Source organism: Triturus cristatus, chromosome 3_2 (genome assembly GCF_964204655.1).
Source record: "Triturus cristatus chromosome 3_2, aTriCri1.1, whole genome shotgun sequence".
Lineage (NCBI taxonomy): Eukaryota > Metazoa > Chordata > Amphibia > Caudata > Salamandridae > Triturus > Triturus cristatus.
In genome coordinates this window covers 1,169,882,829-1,169,904,505 of record NC_140584.1, presented here as the reverse complement: position 1 = coordinate 1,169,904,505, position 21,677 = coordinate 1,169,882,829, and the positions used below count along the sequence as shown (strand labels likewise).

General features: G+C 45.1%; 1 protein-coding gene across 1 annotated transcript in view; it reads right to left on the bottom strand.

Annotated features, from left to right (window-relative positions):
- LOC146859373 (sterol 26-hydroxylase, mitochondrial-like) overlaps positions 1-21,677 on the bottom strand; it is a 251,638-nt gene that overhangs the window by 73,050 nt on the left and 156,911 nt on the right. The window contains exons 2-4 of the mRNA XM_085650053.1: positions 21,351-21,541; positions 2,588-2,787; positions 561-758 (exon numbers count right to left, since the gene is read on the bottom strand). Of these exons, the coding sequence (XP_085506179.1) occupies positions 561-758; positions 2,588-2,787; positions 21,351-21,541 (589 nt within the window). The remainder of the gene's footprint in view (positions 1-560; positions 759-2,587; positions 2,788-21,350; positions 21,542-21,677) is intronic.

Here is a 21,677-nt window from a genome sequence, read left to right as displayed (position 1 = left end):
AATACTTCAAGGGCATCCCATGTCGGTGGAAGCGAGCAGCCATTACACTATAAAGCTGGTTGATAACTTTATCCATTTATAATGTATAGGAAGAACTGCTTTGCCTTGGCAAATTAAATGTGGTACTAATGATATAGTATATAGTGTATGTAATCACCTGTATCATCTTGAGGCCCTTCAATAAATTGCTGTTATCCATTTCATTGGTGACAACTTTATTTTCCTCAAAAGACTAAAATGCTGAACTGACCACACCAGGCTCTGAAACCAACCCAGAGGTTTCTGGAACAGGCACTTCAACTATTTAATAACAATGCACTTTTCGATAGCGCGTAATACAAGGTCTAAGTTGACTTTTGCTGACCTGACCCTGCTGAAAGTCACGATCGGGGGATCACCGTAGATCACTATAGATGGAAACAGGAAGCGTTTGACTCACACCACCACCATCTTAGCAGCTTGTTTAGCGGATATTTTCTTAGATTTCTTGTACTTTCTCCATGGACCCAAGCCGATCTCCTTCCCTTTTGTAGCCACATAGCTTGCAGCTCGAGACTTACCAAATGCAAAGATGGTGTCCCAGCTCTCCAGATAGCGATTCCAGAAGGGCAGGATGTCACGGGTCCAGGTGGGCAGCAGCATGGTGAAGATAGAGTTCCGCATCATGCGGGCGATGGAGTCGATGAAGTTCTGCGTCTCAGGTGGGATCCGCTCCTCCAGGCAGCCGAGGCGCGTCTCAAACAAGATGGCTGAGATGCCTAGAATGGAGGCAATAAATAAGAGAGGTGTGAGGAGAGCAACAGGGGACATTTGTTTTCCTTCATCAGGACTTCCCGCAGAAGCAGCAACGTGAATTTAAACTCCTGAGCACCTTTTCCTGGGTGATTGTGAGCACTACAAAATAACATTCATTCATATTTTCCATTCGTTTGTTTTTTGTTTTTCCATGCCAAAAGTAGTATTATTATTTCCTACTTTTCAATTGCAAATCCTACTTTTTAGAGCAATGGCAGCTAATTGTATTTGCAGAATAATAATGCACATTTATTTGACGTTAGCAAGCCTTTCTCTAGCTGTCTGTGTACTTCTTTTTTGCATCTCAGGAAAACCATTGACAATGAAGCCTCAACTGTGGCGTCTGTAGAAACAAACACTGTAATATTTGAGTTCTCTCAAGGAAGCAATGTTCAGGCTGTTCCTTTACTTTGTAACTTTCCAAGGTTGGCTGCCGATGTCCTGTGTAAGTCATTCATTAGCTGAAAAAGCCATTGCATTTCTGTATTACATAGAGTGCCAACTTGTTTCCCTAATAGATTATGCATAACCGAACCAATGAAAAGCATTCCGAAGTAGATGTCTCGAGAATCAAGGTTACCAGAATAATTGCTGGTTTGTGTGTTGGTAACATTGCTAGCCCAACCCTGTTATGTCATACCATCCCATAAAATGTGTGGCTTCTGTACCCTGAAACATGATGAATGCAGTGGTATTTTGGAGATGACCCTGTTGTTTTTAGGCTTCATATTTGAGCAGCCTCTGCACCAGTCTGTTCATTGATCTATACTTAGACTCTTTTGTCTTTTCGCACTTGGATAAAGCAGCCTCCACGTTAGTCTGTTTACTGATCTGCACGTAGGTCTTTCATGCAGAGGTAAAACCTTATGTTATTCCTCTTGCAGAGTTATACGTTGATGTTGATTAGGGTGTTTCCTTCATTGACTAAGTAATTACTTTTTACTTCCTGTAATGACCATCGTCTTGTATAAACCCATGAGGCTTTACCCGGAATCTTGAAAAATGAAAAAGAAAGGAAAATGTTACCTAACAGAGCAGCCGTTGTATGTCCATTCATCACACAAAGACCTGGGAATCCAGATGCAAGAGAGAGAAGTAAAGCTTTGCAATCTTTACATAAATACTTTTAATTTGCCTCTTACTACAGACCAGGTACAAGTTCGCGTGAAGTTCTGCCTGCTGTGCCAGACAGCTGTCCATCACGCTGGGCTGATGCAAGTATGGTACCAAATCTTTACTGCGGGAGGAAATACAAGCACCAACCAACTACTCATAGCTCACGTCAATTCTAAAGCATAAGGATAAGATGATTAAGACCCAGACGTGGCTAAAATCGCTTTAGTTGGACTCCTTAGCATACAGTAAATAAGATATACCAAACTTGGTTATACACTCCTACTTGAGCAAACTTTTTTACCAGGCATTTGCCACAGTCAAATGCATACAAACCACAAGTGAATACCTGGGGCTGCATTAAGTACATTTTGATATAGGTACATTTTAGTAATGGAAATGCTGTCACAGGGTGAGCTTCCTGCATCAGCAGAATTGTAGTTACAAACTCACCTGCACTGTTACTAATGTCACACTCTGAGTTGTAGAAAGAAGACATATCCTACTCATGCATTGGACAGGATGACATTTCCTTCTGGGAGTTTCCGCCTAATCTAGTTTCAGCTGTCACTGTGTTGATAAATGTCATGCACCCTTTGTTTTTTGCTGCACTGGCACACATTTTCGTCATTGTAAACCAAGCAATGCCAAGCCTGGCGATCGGATGTCCTTCCATTACCTTCAAAAGCGAATCTGTAGAGCACGTTGACCATGTCGTCCACCATCACACCAGATGGGCTTCTCTTCCGCACCTCCTGGAGCCGGGTGAGCAGGTCCGTCACCACCTCGTTGATGACCCCAGTGTACCGCATGGCCTCGACTGGCTTCAGCATCCTTTTATTGAGGACAGTCCGGAGTTGGTGCCATCGCTCGCCTTCTCTGACCCAAAAGGAGAAAGAGTTTGATCCAACCCATCCTGATGGGGAACATCACACGCTCCTTATGAAAAGGAACCCGCTGCATTATACGTACAATCTACCATACACAGAGCTCTGCTGCATTTACACAGTGTCGTCCAAACACCAATGGGTAAGACCCGCAGAGGCGTGTGCGCATGCATAAATATATACTATTCATGGGATGACACGAAAAAGATAGCTCAGTGTGATGAGCGCTTACAATACTGATCCACATTAAAACTACAGGGCCCAGGCTTGAATACTGAATTCTCAGCCTTTCAACCTCCCAATGGAATGGATTTCGTTCTTACTTTTTTATTATTTTTGTTGTTGTAAAATTATGACACTGATACAATCAGGGCCAGCATTAGGGCGGTGCGACCTGTGCCACCGCACTGGGTGTCGAGCTCGGGGGAGGGGAGCGGCTTTCTGTTTGAAATACCTTATACGTTTAAAAGCCCCTGCTGTGAAGTTCCTTGTGTGTCCAACAACTTTTCGGCAACAGTAAAAATCACAACATAACTCTGGTGATTAAGTAAACTGCTGAAGACAGATCGGAGTTTTGTCTAATGGTAGCTTTGACTCATAATAAAGTAGTGCAGAGAGTTAATGCGCCTGTCGCAAAGAATGTCATGCAGGTCAGAGAATTGTACTTTATGTGGATAACTCAGTGGGTTACTGCTTTCGTCACAGAGCTCTTTTTGTTACGTGCACTTCATAGGTTACGATCCTAATATAGTGCAGTGATCTGTGACCTGTCCTCTATGAGCTGCATGTAAATTGCATGATGCAGGTTATACCATTTTGCTTTTTCCCCAGTATTTCATTATCCTATAGTTCCTCAAAAGGTTTGTATGAGTAAAAATACATTTGTATTAACAAAAACAACCTCAACCACTGTGGTACGTTTTAAATGCTGAGTTTGTGCTTCTCCAGACCAAACACTCTTAAAATATACTGCCTACTAGTATGGATGACATGTGATTCCTACACCTTATCATCCTCATTGTCTTATGTAACATATCATATATACACTGATTTACACACGTGATTAACTGTCTCTGTATAATGTGTGTGCAACGTGAAATGCTCTGACACCCTACACTGGTATGAGTGGTGCTATACAACAAATGAAATACATGTGAGGGGGGGCTATGGAGAGATGAGCGGCACTGTGAAAGGGTGGTAGTGAGGATAATAAGTGGAGAAGGGGGAATCTGGGGCACCAACAAAGAAAGCTGCACAGGGCACCCCCAGCGCTAAAGCCGGCCCCGGACACAATCTCTTTCCAACATACAACACATCACAGACGAGCATAACTGAGTGACTATAACATTACAACATCTGGGACTATCAGTCTGAACTTCGAAGGGAATAGCTCATGTGCTTGATATGAAAGTAATGTTAACTGATGCTGTCCTGTAGTAAAGGAAGAACCAGATATAGAAAGTGCATCAGGAAAGCCAAAGGATAACAAACCAACTAGGCTCTGAAAACTGTAATTATCACAAACATAGAAATCTACAGGAAGAAGAGACTAGACGAGACCAAGCCAGTCATCTCAGAAATGTTATTTCGTGCATGGGGTGAGAAACATTAAACAGAGAACAGAAATGTAAAAAATGGAGGGCCTTATTTATGAGGCCTTGTGACACTTTTGCGCCACCGTTGTGTCACGTTTTGTGACGCATCAGTAGCGTAAAATGCAGCATGTTGCGCCCTATTTACAAAGTGACGCATCTAAGCAGATGTGTCACATTGTAAACCCCTGCGCTACATTATACCTGTGTCAGGTATAATGAATGCAGAGTGTGTGTTCTCCCGTAAAAAGCCTATTAGAAGTGGCACAGTGAAATCGATTGGATTTTATTTTGCCACTTCTAGGGCGCCATTGCGTCAAAATCTTACGCCTGCCTCAAGGCAGGCATAAGACTGACGCAGGCACATATAACATGGGACTTGCCCATGTGTAGTGACGCGTTTCTGGAGTTGCGTCACTTCTGAGGCAAACTCCAGCAATGCGTCATTACTGCGCATACAGATACGTCAGAAATACTAACGTATCTGTAAGTCATTGCGACATGGAGCGCCGTACATTAAATATGGTGCATTCATTGAGTCGCAAGGAGGGCGCAGTGAAAAGTGTTGCATCGCTGTTTTCACACAGCGATGCAAAACTTTTCAAAAATGAGGCCCGGAAAGTGAGAACTGGAAACTGGCAAGGATAAGATGCAGATTTTCATTGCCGCCTGTACCCTCTGGGTATGCTAAGAAGATGGTATCTAAAAGTATACAAGTGGTATGGGAAGTGTCTGGCTGGGGGCGGGTGGGTAAATCCATCCGGGTGGCAGTAATTGTGAGCATAGAGGGAGCCGTCTTTAGATCTGGGTAGTGAGAATTTTACCCATTACCAAAGTAATAATATCACACTTTGAGATGTGTAATAATCTATCAGTGTGTACTACGAACGGATGATTATGTTGACTTCCACTCTTCATCGATAATGTTGGAGATAATATGATCTGATTTTGTTTGCCCCCCCCACTGCTACATTCACCTATGTACCCTGATATAACACACTTACCTTCATATTGGGATGATACTTCTTAAGTGATACTTGTATTCTCCACCTCCATACAGACTCCAGTTTATATTTCAGGGTGCTCACATCCTTCATCAGTGGCGACGAGGATGGTCATTTATAGAACGGCATAGCCATGTATCTAGTCCGGTAGCGCCATCCATCCCCTGCAAGCATCTACTCTCATCTCGACGCTTCTTGAGTTTCTATCCTGCTAGCACACACGGGGGCCCCCTGATAACTCTCCTACTCCTCTGACAGGAGCTGTTTTAGGGTACTGTTCTATTTAACCTACCTTCAGTATACATTGTGGCTTGGTGAAATATGGGTGTTGGCGATAGCTCAGCAATCCTTTAGTTGGGTTGTTTAAACATCCATCATGGCATGCCTTTAGTTCGGCTTGACAATGCCATCACGTCTGTTCACCTCTGCTCTTCTTCACAGCAGTCCAAGCTTGCCGCCAAGAATGAGCCAGTCATTGTCTGGTGGTGCAACAAGAATCTGAAACTCCTTGCCTCCCTCCCTTCGCCTAACAACCTGCATAGCCACCTTCAAAAAGGACCCCAAGCTCCTCCTGTTTGACAGGCACATGAATTAATCAGCCTGGACCATACCCGAATACTCTCTCCACCAGGATACGATCTACCTCCATTGGGTGACCCCGCCATTTTAATCGATGCTTGAACCGTGTAAGTCCCTTTTCCAGCGGCTGCACTTGTCCTGGTCGCAGCTACCGATGCACTGTGTCTGAATATATTTCTTGTAACTGTAACTTGCTGTGCTCTTGTATCATGCTACTGCTGTAAAGCACGCTGATGCCTTTGGGCCGTGCCCACGCTGTATGAAATTACAAAAAATAAAATCAAGCCTCGATTTGAATCGGCTGCCATCTTGCATTTCCCTATTGTGACCTATGTGAAGTGTGCCTTGCTTTGAATAGATGGCCAGTTTATTGGGGGCCCTTTGGAGGTGCTCCTGTCACTACTTGCTTATGCACCTAAACAAACATTGTCTGTGATGCTTATGTAGAGAACAACCTGTAATTAACTGTTCGCTCTTACATTATGTTTTGCCTGCAAAGAACGCACAGAATTTAAGTGAAGATAACCAACTTCCAATTAACCTAACCAAGAAAAACATCTCTAAGTCCTGCTGTCCTTGGTGTGATGTGCAAATGTACTGCAAAGATGAAGGTATTTCATGATAGCAAACGTTAGGTGTTTTATATAGCCTACCAATGGGCATTTATGTGTAGTTTCAGGGTTGGATTAAAGTTTACTGTAACACACATCACTCCTTTATTTTGGTTACCCTTGGCATGTGTGTTATTACAACAATGTACATTACTCTTGCCACTGTGCCATCATCATTTGAGAGCTCCACAAAGGGTTTTGCAATATAAGGGTGACCCTGCATGAAAATGAAGAAAGAGTCTTTAAAAGGACTGGGAGCAATAGAGACAGAGAAAATACCAGTGGAAATAAAAGAATACACTCTCATACACCGCCTGGGGCGTGAGTGTCAGGAAATATTTGGAACATTAACCAGGCTTATGGCTGTGGCAGGGAAGGGAGATAGGAGTGATGTTGGTGAGACAATACCTACATTAGAAAAAACGTTTAAAGTCTAGAAAATATATAATTTCCACATATGTGCCCAACAGTCAAAGGAGTAGTTTAAAGCATTAAGGAGTGTAGTTAATACTTGTATGGCTTCATTGGATGACACGATTAGGGACTAACTGACTGACTGTCGGTGAACACCAATTCCAAAAAGATGTAACAATTGCTTGGTGCCATGAGAGACCCACATTAGATGAGATAGTTACAACATCTTAAACTAAAAAACAATCCGTTTCCTGGGATACGGAATCAATGTAGATAAATCTGACATTGGTGTCCTTAGTGGGAAGAACTTAAAAAAAGAATGATTAAGAAAAAATGAAGATAAGACAGCATGCTATCATTATGGCATTACTTTACACCATGCTTCTTTCAAGGGCTGCCTAAGTGTAGGTAAGGATTGTAAAAACTGTGGAAAGAAGGGGCACTTTGCCAAAGCTTGCTCGAAAGTCCGTAGGAGCCACGCCTGGCCAGAATAAAGAGATACGGGAGAGTAGCAACTTGACAGATGTGGTTGTGGGGCGCAGCACCAGTTTTGAGGTGGAGGGTTACCTAGGGCGCCTAATGTGTTTCAAGCTTGCTTTTGGTAGGTGCTTGTAGGTTATGGCTTTCTCCAATGCAGACTACACACATATAATCAAAGATGTATTTGGCAAGGTTTTGGGTGACACTATGAAAATATTTGCTTGAACATGATGTGGGAGTGGTTTCATTTTAGGAAAATAACATTAACTTAATGAGCGAATTTGCACTGATGTAAGATTCAAGTATGAATCAATATGGCTAAAAATGTATGAGGCAGTTAAATCTGTGTGTGTGTGAGGCTGGAGTGATCAAAGTGCATTAGAAATCTCTTGTTCTCCTGAACAAGCTCTTCCCATTAAGAAGGAACCCAGCACCAAAAGAATGTAGCAATTCACTGAAGCATTCACGAGTAAACTTGGAAATGTAGGTTTTCTTCACAGAATAGTTCCTAAAATCAAGGCTCTACTAGTCAAACAGGATATGAAAGGGGGTGTCCTTCATCAGTGTGTGCACCTATTACAAACACGCTAGAGGGCACGGTTTCTTCCAGTGATACAACTGAAGTAGAAACTCTCACACTGGTTTATTCAGCTGCTCTGACAACTTAGGACTTTATGTACATTTGACAGAACTGAACAACTGTAGAGTAACTGGCAACCAACCCCTGCTGTAGATCAATGAAATGATGTTGAGTTTGGAGGTAGCCACAGAAATGTACACACTGGATCTGAAGACAGAGTGCCACGCAATCAAATTAGCACAGCGTCCAAGAGATTCACCATGCCTGTTGCCGGTTGTCCTGTTCTGCTTTAGGAGAATTAAGGTTTGATTTGGCCCCATTCCAACTGTTTTCCAAAGGGCAATGTTTCACTTGCAAGGCTTGGAAGCTTTGTTAAAATATTTCAGGATGGTATCCTGGTCCTTATAGAGGACATGGAAACTCCCAAAGTGGTTTAGAATGTGTGTGTGTCAGGTTGGAGAACAAATGGCTGGTGTAAAGTCCTGCCAAGTGTTCTTTCTTCCACGCCACACCGGACTAGTTGGGTCATTCTAAAGCCAAAGATGGCAGACGTCACCCAGAGAACTTTGCAGAGAAGATGGAAATACTGGCAAAGCTTTTACACACAGCACAACAATTTAAGAAGGGTGAACAACAACACAATGCTCTAATGTCAGTGAAGGACATAATACCGGCAGCACCCAGTCTGAAACCATTCTGTGATGAAACACTTGCATCATTCCTGCTGACGTCAGAGCATATTGTGCTGGTGCTGCGGTGTCACAGTGCTGTGGGAAACATGAGTAGAATGTGGCCTTCGGGGGTGGAGCTCCGACAACTCAAGACTGCAGTCACAGACAGAGCAGAAGGTCTTGTGTGTGGGCATCCAGTCATTTCAGACAAGGTGAGTGGGGCCACCTGTCTGTCATTAGAACTGGTCACAAACCCATGAATAATCTCCTGGCATGCTACTGCAGTTATGGTTACTCCTTGTGCTTGAAGTTCCTAGAATATTACTTAGAAGGGAAAATAAACTTGACCACAGGTTTCCTTTCATGTTATTATTATTATTATTATTATTAGGGGCGTATTAAGCGCACTTATACCCACGGGTGTCCTGGCGCTGCACACTGAACTCCCTGGAGTACGAGGAGCTTAATCCCTAAATAACCAAGTCTTCAGCCCCTTTCTAAAAGAGAGGAACTCCTCGGCCTTCCTAATATGCGCCAGCAGGCTGTTCCAGGCTTTCGCTGCACCATAGGTAAAGGTATTTCCTCCCCAACTGGCCTTTTTTATTCGGGGCACCGCCACTAGTTTGCTTTCGGAGGAGCGCAGTGCTCTCCCGGGCACATACCAATCGAAGCACCTATTCAAAAACTCTGGGCCCCTGCCCTTCAATGCTTTAAATACCGTGCACAGCGCCTTAAATTGAGCTCGTCTGGATACCGGCAGCCAGTGCAGTTGCCGTAGTCCCTCTCGTACAGAGGCAAACCTTGGAATGCCTGTTAGCAGTCTCGCCGCCGCGTTTTGTACCATCTGTAGTCTGTACAGGTGTTTTTTTTTCAGATTCAAGTACGGACTATTACAGAAGTCCAAACATGATAGAATAAGGGCTGAGACTGCTAACCTGAAACCATCGGCTAGAAGAGAAATTTTAATTGTTCTCAATATCCTGAGGATATGGAAGCATGTTGAAACCACTTCACTAACCTGCTCCCCAAAATCCAGTTTCTGGTCCATGATCACGCCCAAATTCTTTGCCTTGCACATGGGGACTGGTGTCTTCCCCAGTGCATCAGGCCACATATCCGGAGTCCAGATGTTAGGATAGTTCCCGAATATCATGACCTCGGTCTTCCCTGCATTCAATTTGAAGCAGTTCAAGGCCATCCAGCCCGCAATGTCTTTCAGGCAATCATGGCACCTCGCGGCCATATCCACTTGCGACCCTCGTTGTATGGATAACACGATTTGTGTGTCATCTGCATAGGAAGTGAGTTGCAGGCCAAAAGATCATATCAAGGCTGCCAGCGGGCTGACATAAATGTTGAAAAGCGTGGGGCTCAAAGAAGAGCCCTGTGGTACCCCGCACGGGAGGGCAAAGGGTTTGGACTTATCAAGCCCCAGATCAACTGTCTGGATTCTGTCGGCCAAAAAAGATTTCAGGAGGCTCCAGGCAGTGCCTTCCACCCCCGCCCTCGACAACCGGTCCATCAGCACCCCGTGATGGACCGTGTCGAAGGCTGCCGACAGATTCAACAAAATCAGGACAGCCACCCCTCCCTGGTCAACGCAACTCTAACCTCCTCCGTGGCCTTAATCAAGGCCAGTTCCGTGCTGTGTCCTGCACAAAACCCAAACTGTGTGGGGTCCAGTGCCTTGGTTCTCTGAAAAAAAGAACTGAATTGCCTATTTATGGCCTTCTCCAGTAATTTAGCTGGAAGCGGGAGACATGATATGGGTCTGTAGCTATTGGGGTCATTTTTATCAAGACTAGTTTTTTTTATTAAGGGAAGGATAGAGGCGACTTTCCACCTCCTAGGATAGTTACCCGAATCAATGATGGTGTTGAATACTGGGTAAGTGTAGTGGCAATGACCTCGGGGCAGATTAAGTACCGCCACCAGGCAGGGATCACTAGGCGCTCCCGACCGGGCCGCCTGCAGAAGGCCAATGACCTCCTCCGTCTGTAGCGGACTAAAACTTACTAATCTATCCGAAGCCAGCCTCACCCTAGAGTCGAGGCTAATTGCTGCTTCCCCTGCCTCTCCTTGAGAATTGGAGAAGGAGGAGAAAATCGCTTCCACTTTTTTCTGAAAAAAGGTGGCTAGCGATTCGCACAGTGCCAGACTCCTGTGTGTTATGGGTTTGGTGAGAATCATAAGCTTCGTAATGGTCCTAAACAATTCTCTGGAGGAAGAGTTGGCCTTTTTTATCTGATCAGCAAAGTAGGCTTTTTTGGCCTCTATTATTAATTTCTTGTAGATAGTAAGGCTCTCTTTATACTCTTCTTTAGTATTGGAACTGCACCCATTCCTCCATATCCTCTCAAGCCTCTTGCAGTCAGCTTTGTGTTTTTTGCAGACTATCGGAAAACCAAAGGGCAGAGGGCTGGGCCCGCCTAGGAGTAAAAAGTTTAACTGGTGCAAATTTATCACAAGCCCTCTCAATCCACTTTGAGTACATCTCCTCTGCTTTGTCTACATCTGCTGGAATGCTGGGGGTAGATAAGGTTAGAAAATTGACCATCTCAGACCCATCTATATTTTCCATGCCCGGATAGCAATCTTATCCCTTGGCTTGGGGTCAGCCTGGATCTGAGACACTTGTGAAAGCGTGAAAATGATAGTTGCATGATCTGTCCATGGAAGCGGCAACATTTCCAATATGTCCAAACCTGAGTTATTAGAAAAAATGCCATCCAGGGTATGCCCTGCTATGTGCGATGGTCCAACCACCCTTTGATCTAGCCCCCCTCCGTACGCAATAATTTTAACGCCCTTCTTGATAATATGGCCCCTTGTCTCCATTTTCACAAGGGAGACAATGAATGCTTATGTGATCAACATTAGCACAAACCCAACAACATGACTCAGAACTAGTGGGGGCAAATTGTAAGTGTTATGTCAAGCAGCATAAAAAGGGGTACAATTAAATACATTTAGCATTTTGTAATAATTCACACGGTTACTGCAAGCATATGCCAGTCTATGCTATTACTTGCAAATGTACTGTATACCATTTTGGCTACTGAAATCAGCTGATGGCAATCGGGTCAATCCTGGTAGGAAACGGTAGCCTTTGCTGTAAAAACAGCAAAATCAGCTGGTGTAATTACAAGAAGAAACTGATCATCTAAAAAATAAAACACATGAATAAATGCCGGCTGTAAGTAAAAAGAAATGGTCACATGTATTTGAGTAGCTCTGAAGTTCACATCTGGAGCTCTGAGATAATTTCTGAGGGCCACGTAAGGAGCGTTATGTGCAGTTCTAGGAGCCACACCCAGAGTACTGTATAAAGTGTTAGAGGTCATACTTACAGTATGGTATGCAGTATGTACAACCTTATGCAGGCCCCGAAGATCTGTTTCAAAAGCACGGATAAGGTTTTATTTCGGTTTACTCAGACAATCTAGCGCCCTGAAGCAGACTTTCTTAAATGTGCTCCAAACTTAAACAAGCATTGGCATAGCCAATAGGTCTCACTTTTGGGATCTTATAAGTATTAAGTTATGCAGCACAATATCCTTGGTGCACCAACAGTAACTGTTGCATGGTTAAACACTTATAAGGTCCCAAAGGCGAAACCTATTGGCTATGCCAATGCTTGTTGGTATTATCAATTGTGTGTATGCTGCTAGTGTTTCATCTCCTCTGCCTCTTTCAGCTTCGTCAGACTTTGTTCCTAGTGCCTTGTCTAGCACAAGGTCTTTTGAACTCCAGGTACTCCAGTCAGGTAGCAACAACAACATGTATTCATGCTGGGACCAGCATCACCATCCAAAAGTAATCTGAATGTGTTATGTTGTGTGCAGACCTTGATCTTGGCTACCTAGGAAGATCCAGTTTTGCTTTTAAAGAAGGCGGGTCGCCGCCATCTCGTTAGCATCGATCCCAGTTTGTCTCCAGAGAATGAGGCTTGTGTTATCCTTCGGTTACTGTCACTGGGGAAAGAATTACACTGCCTCAAAGGTCCTGCAGTTTTTCTTACGCCGCATTAACCAGGAAGTGTAAATGCCATAAGTGAGCTATTGATAGGTTTAGGCAGTCCAAAAAGGCTACTCGTGCTGCCGGAGCTGTAATGCCCAGGGGAGTCTGCACCCTTGTTTACACATGAAATAAGCTTTAGCACATCTGATATATTGTTCTTTGACTGCCAAGAGTTCACGGCTAAAACAATGGCTTTGTTGTCATGAATACGTTTGCACGCACTGACTTAAATTTTGTTGCTTCCTGGCTTCCGTACCTCCAAGCGGCGTCGGGTGAAGGGATGGCAAGCATCCCCAATTGGTTGGAGCATTAGTGACATACAAAAATCCGAAATCTCGGATAGTGGACCTAGTATTAGAGGTAGATGTTCGCTCAGTTTGAGCTAGAAAAACCGGCATAAAAGGAAAAATTTCCTTTCTTGAGTCCCCTCACTCACCGGGGTTTCCCCACAGTGACATGCTTCATCATTGGGGGGACTGGTGGCTTCCCCAGTACATAGGTCATGTAGTATTTTTTAAAAGGCAGAGCTTTGCATCATGGTCAAAGGAGAGGGTTCCAACTGGAATTAGTAGTTTCTCCTCTCTGTCTGTGTACCTGAATGGTTCCCTCGAGATCTTTTAAAAAATACTACATGACCTATTAAGTGTCATACTACATGACCTATTAAGTGTCGTATGTATTGTTTACCTTTTGCTTATTAGTTAGCATCTAAAGTCACTTTTTCACTGCACTCTGGAGTGGTACACGCAGGACTGGACCCTGTGTCGTCCTGAAGAAGAGCATTGGGGTAGCTCGAAACATGTTGACCTCTACTAGGGAGCCCTGACTCATTGAACCCAGGCACCCTAGAGACCAACCCCGGTTTTAACATATCAACTAGGAGCAAGAATAAAGTTAATTCGCCCACTAGTTAGATATTTTTAAAGTCACTCCACTCCACATACACCACTGCACCACACATAGTTCCTTACAAAAGTGCTCCTACGTATTACGCAAGTCGTATCACGCCTCAACCCGCAGCGGGTTGAGATGGTCCCAATGATGAAGCATGTCACTGTGGGGAAACCCCAGTGAGTGAGGGGACTCAAGAAAGGACATTTTTCCTTTTATGCCGGATTTTCTAGCTCAAACTGAGCAAAAATCTACCTCTACTACTGGATTTCTGATTTTTGTATGTCTATAACTTGAACAGGAGGGTGGACCTAGCTTATCCCTCTACCTCCCCCCCTTTTTTGATTTTGGAGCATTAGTGAACATGGATGGACTCCCAGCTCTGCCTCTCTCAGCGAAGTTTCTCTGACGGCAGGACCAGATAACTTTTTAAGATAAAGAAGCAATTCTATGCGACAAAACTGGCACAGTACTCAAAGGGTTCAAATTTTAACTTACCACCCAAGTGCCTTGCTCAGTGGTGGGGAAGGTGTTTTACTCTAGAGCCAAGGAGGGCTCACGCAGAAAGCGTGAGAAGCACTTTATTTCTAAGCGCTGCCCACTTTCTAATCAAGTTTCAAAGTAAAAGGGATATTCTTCAATATAAAATGGTGCTAAAACATGCTTTTTTTCATTTCTGCACAGCAGTAGCTCTCCATGAGCAGGGAGGGGAGAAGGTTGGTTCTTGCTGTCAGCTTAAGTGGCTGTGTTTTCCTCTTGGTTTACACCCCATAACATTCGAAAGATGTATTACTCTTTTGACACACTGAGGTAAAGCCCTTGGCACTATACACTGCTGGCGGCCTCCTCATTACAAATGATGAGTGATGTTTGGTAAGGAATTGCCTGCCCAGGGCCAACCATAAGATACAGAATTATCACAGACCAAGTTTTAAACAAAAGATTGTTGTACAAGGCACTCTCCAGCCAAGAATAGTTTACTAAGGAATGCACAGACGCATACAGTGTGCAACGCATAATGGAGCCTTGAGTTTGAGACTGATGACTCTGATATGTGCTTTCAAGTTTTCAAAGGACATTGCTGTCATATCATGCTTGATCACTCCGAGATCATTTTATGGAGGCTGGTGCTAAAGATATGACTGATACTGCGGACATGTCTCAATGAGTTAATGGTTGTAACATGAGATGAATGTGCATGTTTGGACAAGTGCCCGAAGGGGGCTATTTTCGGGCACAAAGGGTTTGTGGTCCCGCCTAATGACACCATACCAGGGGATAGCTGGAATGCCTGTCTCGGCGGAAGGACGCCATCTGTGCTCAGCGCAGAAGCATGTTCTGTACATCGACTTATTAACCCCTCCCCTGCTCATGACGGAACCACTCCGTCATGAGCCACGGTCGCCGTGTGCTCATGACGGAGTGGTTCCGTCATGCTGCGGCCGTTGGCTGCCGCGCCACCCACGCGGCGCTAATTCCCCGCCTGTGCGGGCGATTAGCGCAGTGGGCGGAGTCATGACGGAACCACTCCGTCATGAGCACAGCTCAACCGTGGCTCATGACGGAGTGGTTCCGTCATGAGCACCGCGCCACCGCGCTGCCCCCAAACCCCCCCCAGCGCTGCGGCGGAATTCCCGCCGCAGCGAAAGGGTTAAGGGATTAGGTCTGGCGAACGGAAAGCAAAACATAGAGGCTCACAACTCTTTTTTACCTATGCTCTAAAAGGTTGTTTAGGACACATATGACGAAATGCTACCTGCAGTTGCACTCTCCTGAACATCATCTTTTACCTCTGTGACCCTCCTTTACTCTGGACTACACAGTCTTCGACTTGCCCCACAAAGCCCCACTCTGAACTGCTACAGCCATATCTCATGTGCATGAACGGCAACGGGTTTATAGCTCTATCCACTGTGAATGGGTGTTTTGGCGCTGTTCTAAACACAGTTTAAAAGCATTTAATATGTTTTAGTTAGAACAAAGGCGCTTGTACAGAAAATTAGTCATCTACATGTGTGGGCTAGTTAAATTTAGGGTTTTTAAGTCCTAGATAATGTTGACTACATAGCTCACGAATTAGGGTTGGATGAACTATTTTTGCCGCAGGATAACTAGAATTTAGTCTGTTTAGACAAGTAAAGGTCAGGCAGAAGATCTTAAAGGCAATGCAGTACTTGACCAGTGTCAAGCCTGGACCAAGGATATGGATCGTTTGAGAGTCTTAGTCCTCCCACCCGCTCTCTGAAAAAGATGTTCTACTGTAAAAACACCTAGCAGAGATGTAAGGGAGATAAAGGGAAAGAAAGACTGGAGCCGGCTGTGAGCGTGGGAAGAACCGGGCACAGGGACTTCGTATACAGGGCCTTTATGGTCTTTGTTAGCAGATCAAGAGAAAGGTAGCACAAATGTAAGAATGAATAGGTATAATTAATAAACCTATTACACCAAAAATGTGTTTGACTCCCCAAGCTTCAGGGCAGGAGTAGCAGTAAATACTTAAAGCACCAACAGGGGACTGGCGGTGAACTTCAGGATACAGAGGAGCAGTAAAGGAGCAGCAAATGAATATTATCGGGAACCAAATAAACACTACAAGCGAGCATGCCTCGCGCTGACGAGGAGAGGAGGTGGCAGCAGGAGGAGGGGAGAGAGGAGGGGGCCTGCGCCTGTTTCCCTTGCGGGACCAAGCAGGAACCATCTGTCAAAGCTCGCTGCCGCAAGGGAATCGCCAAACGTGCACGCGTTGCCATTGAAAGCAATGCAACGCGTGCACGTTTTTGGGGCCAAAACTGAATCGATTACTAAAGGTCTCCTACGCAGCGCATGTGCGCTGCGTAGGCGAGACCTAAAAACCCAGACAATTCAATTGGTGGATAGAATTGCTAACACAGAGCTGCACAAAATAGCTTTTGAATACTTATACATTGTAGGAGGCGTTAAAGAGTTGGATATCTTCTGAATTTGAATGCCATTGATCTGTAAAGCGCTCTGACATCAAAGTTTTGGGTCTTGTTTGTGCTATTGAAAACACTGAATAAATACATAAATAGATAGATAAATAAAAAAAATATCTGGTGGAAGCTGTAAGTTCTTGCTCTATCTTTAAAGCTAACGTCAATAGTCGTCTAAAAGTTATTTCCGTTGATGTAGAATAACACATTTTTAGTGCATGTAGTTGACTTTGGCTTTTTAAGCCAAGATAGCCTTTTCTTGATGCTACACCGCTGATAAAAAACAAGCTCATACTCCTTGATTTCGGCCACAAACCAACGTATACCCTTTGCCAATGTGGAAGGATCTCCTGGGACAAAAATCAAGCAAATAATGTGACTACAAACTTGGGTCCCTTACTGTACAATTCATCCATTTTGTCGCCGGAATGGAAGAAATAGACCGGACACTGTTCACAAAGTTTGAGATGCAAAAAATAAACTGTATGTACAGCAGTCAAACTGTTCCTTCTGTTTCAAGGGAGGGGGCTGTTGTGGCAAGATTCATGGGATGTATGAACACAGTGCCACAATATTTACATTAGCCGCAGATGAAGGAAAGGAGGGCGCTTGGAAGTACCTTTAAACCAAGAATCCGCGGCAAGTATAATGATGAAACAGAACATCCACTACCACAACGCACAGAGACAAAAAGTTTAATGAAAGTAGCCTTGGCAACAAGAACTAGTCTGTTGGCAGAAAAGCACATCCTTGGATCTGTTCCTCTTCATGGCGGGTGGGCCACCAAGTTAGGATGGACATATACTGTAATGCAATGAGCCCCAGAAGGTGCTTATTATAAGAAAGTAATAATCTCTAGAAAGATAAAAGCGTTTATGGGGACCTGAATATTTCAGAGAGCAGTACTGAAAAAGGTTACCATGGCCTTCCTCGTGAAACCCACTGTGCTACCTTGAGCACCCACAGGGGAACACGGAAAGCCTGGAGCCTGCATAGTGAAGGTGACAAGACTCTGCTACTGTTGGAGATATCCAGGTCTATGGTGATCCCAGGTGCCACACGCACACAGCAGACAGAGAGGAAAGACTATCCTGATTCCAGCTTCCAAGTACCACACAGTAAACACAGAGGAAGGACTGTATAGAGAAGATCCTTCTTAGGTCACACGTAGGACTACCACCTCTCTCACAGAACAATGCTGGCCATTCACTCGTCGTTTAAGATTCTGTAAGGGTTGAGGATGACACTTAAATAGGATGTTAGGTATCATCCTCTATATTTGTTTCCAACCTGTTTTTTTCTGTCTTTCATTACTTTAATTATCAATCAGAGACCATTGAGCAGGTCTAGAACACGTTTCAAAGCTTTGACCATGTACTAACCAGGGGGAAGCTCCTGCTTTAGGTCATTTCCCTAAATTTATTTTTACCAACTCGAACAGTAAAATGCTGGTCATGCCAGTAAAAACAAAAACAGGCAGGTGGCAACCCTTGCCACAGGAGAAAGAGGGGGTGAGATAATGCAAGGAGGAATCAAACCATTGACACAAACAAAGCAGTGGGAGGAAGTAACGAGGAGCAGACACACCAGGGAGGGGAAGAGGAAAGGATTGGAAGGAGCAGTGGGGAGCAGACACACCAGGGAGGGGAAGAGGAAAGGATTGGAAGGAGCAATGAGGAGCAGACACACCAGGGAGGGGAAGAGGAAAGGATTGGAAGGAGCAATGGGGAGCAGACACACCAGGGGGGGGGAGAGGAAAGGATTGGAAGGAGCAATGGGGAGCAGACACCCCAGGGAGGGGAAGAGGAAAGGATTGGAAGGAGCAATGGGGAGCAGACACACCAGGGGGGGAAGAGGAAAGGATTGGAAGGAGCAATGGGGAGCAGACACACCAGGGAGGGGAAGAGGAAAGGATTGGAAGGAGCAATGGGGAGCAGACACACCAGGGAGGGGAAGAGGAAAGGATTGGAAGGAGCAATGGGGAGCAGACACACCAGGGGGGGAAGAGGAAAGGATTGGAAGGAGCAATGGGGAGCAGACACACCAGGGAGGGGAAGAGGAAAGGATTGGAAGGAGCAATGGGGAGCAGACACACCAGGGAGGGGAAGAGGAAAGGATTGGAAGGAGCAATGGGGAGCAGACACCCCAGGGAGGGGAAGAGGAAAGGATTGGAAGGAGCAATGGGGAGCAGACACACCAGGGGGGGAAGAGGAAAGGATTGGAAGGAGCAATGGGGAGCAGACACACCAGGGAGGGGAAGAGGAAAGGATTGGAAGGAGAAATGGGGAGCAGACACACCAGGGAGGGGAAGAGGAAAGGATTGGAAGGAGCAATGGGGAGCAGACACCCCAGGGAGGGGAAGAGGAAAGGATTGGAAGGAGCAATGGGGAGCAGACACACCAGGGGGGGAAGAGGAAAGGATTGGAAGGAGCTATGGGGAGCAGACACACCAGGGAGGGGAAGAGGAAAGGATTGGAAGGAGCAATGGGGAGCAGACACACCAGGGAGGGGAAGAGGAAAGGATTGGAAGGAGCAATGGGGAGCAGACACACCAGGGAGGGGAAGAGGAAAGGATTGGAAGGAGCAATGGGGAGCAGACACCAGGGAGGGGAAGAGGAAAGGATTGGAAGGAGCAATGGGGAGCAGACACACCAGGGGGGGGGTAAAAGGAAAGGATTGGAAGGAGCAATGGGGAGCAGACACACCAGGGAGGGGAAGAGGAAAGGATTGGAAGGAGCAACGGGGAGCAGACACACCAGGGAGGGGAAGAGGAAAGGATTGGAAGGAGCAATGGGGAGCAAACACACCAGGGAGGGGAAGAGGAAAGGATTGGAAGGAGCAATGGGGAGCAGACACACCAGGGAGGGGAAGAGGAAAGGATTGGAAGGAGCAATGGGGAGCAGACACCCCAGGGAGGGGAAGAGGAAAGGATTGGAAGGAGCAATGGGGAGCAGACACACCAGGGAGGGGAAGAGGAAAGGATTGGAAGGAGCAATGGGGAGCAGACACACCAGGGAGGGGAAGAGGAAAGGATTGGAAGGAGCAATGGGGAGCAGACACACCAGGGAGGGGAAGAGGAAAGGATTGGAAGGAGCAATGGGGAGCAGACACACCAGGGAGGGGAAGAGGAAAGGATTGGAAGGAGCAATGGGGAGCAGACACACCAGGGAGGGGGAGAGGAAAGGATTGGAAGGAGCAATGGGGAGCAGACACACCAGGGAGGGGAAGAGGAAAGGATTGGAAAGAGCAATGAGGAGCCGATAAAGGGAGCAGCAGGGAGTGCGAATATTGGAGGTGAAAGGATACACCCAAGCCGCCATAAGAATGAGGTGAGAGAAATACTGCTCTGGACTGTGCCAAGATGTGACCGACAAATTGTCAAGCCAATGAGTGAAAGAGGCTGGCTCAAAAAACCCAATGGTTGAAGCTAGCTCACCCAAATACAACTCTATACGCATTTTAATACCATATCTAGTTACACAGCTGCACGGTCAAACATGTCGGACACAAAAATGCTCAGAATAGAGAGGGGACGGGATAGTGAGGATAATGGTGAAAGCTATGAAAGGTCAGGTTATACGGGTGTTTAGTTTTTCTGTGAGTTCTCTGAATTGGTTCAAATGTATCAGCTTGAGACTTAGGGCCTGATTTATACTTTGGTGGATAGATTAACTACTGTCGCCATGGCAGAGTACTTTTCTCCTACTATGGCGATGGTACTCTGCACGCTGAAGTTAGAGATGTCCGCCAGCTCAGTGGACATGTATTGCATTTGCAGGAACCACCATCACAGCGGTTCCTGTAAATGCATTGAAAGTCAACATGATGGAGACGTCAGTCAAACTGGCATTGTTCATGTAGGCGGAGGAGACGGAGAAGTCTCTGCCGTCTACAAACTGATGTTCAGCCCAACTCTAAATGAAGCGGGCAGAACATTGCTTTGAGGGCGAGTGTACCCCTTTCCTGTCTACAGTGGGCCCTTTAACTTTTGAGTTTTTCAAGTTTAACATCACTGAAACTCTTTATGTTTCTCACTGGGCAGAAGTAGATTGAAATTGATGAGTTTGTCTTTTGACACAATAATATAAAAAAACGTGAAGTGCTGTTGTGACTCCACAATATCTTCTTTAGACAGTAGCAACCTTGACCCTTATTGTATGACTTTTGTGTGATTGGGGTTTGTAGACTCGTGTGTGGTTTACCCAGCCGTGATGAGGGTCCAGTTGAATGACTAAAGGACCGAAAAGCCATCACTGGGATACAACTGTTTTTAAATCTATTGTGCCTCATCCTTTTGTGACTCACTTAAAACGTTGTCATAGGGAATAACAATGGTTTTCGTCTTTAAAATTCATTTTTTGTAATAAATGAAAATATGTTCTGATGCTTTTTGTGTAGCTTTTTAAATTATATATTTGTGTAAACATACATTTGAAATACATTTGTTGTGTTGATTACATAAACTCTGTGCTTCCCATTTCTCTATTCTATTGTGTTATTTATAGTTTAGTTTCACTTGATTTGTTATTATTTTAATATTAGAGTACTCCTCCTAGGGATAACCTTGTTGATTATTTGAAGACCATGAAAGGTGAATGTTTAGGCAGGAGACAGGAATGACCAGAATGGATGGGGCAGAAAGTTCTTATCTAAGGCCACAGTGTATGCACCTGTGGGGGGAAGATCCGGCATTCCCTTCTTATCCTTTTAGAAGCAGTAGAGAGATGACTAGCATTATCTGGCATACAAATCCCACTCTTACTCAGTCAAGGGCCCATAGGCAAACTCTCTCAAGTCCCTGTGTTCTTTCCAGAGAGCCATGTCATTCCTCATGGGGTATTTTCCTTCGTGCCTCAGCACCCACTCCGCAATCTCTGGAGACGCGATGTTCATGTTCTTGTACTGTCCGAATGTGGACTTCCACATGGTCCCGTACATCTTCTTATATACCAGCTGCAAGACACAAGGTAGACATTGGACAATCAGTGGCGGAGGCCATATGGCTGATAATGATAACTTCTACACATTGTGTCATTTCTGAGTGGTATCAGTAACAGGTTTTACTTTTACCCAATTTAATGGTACTCAA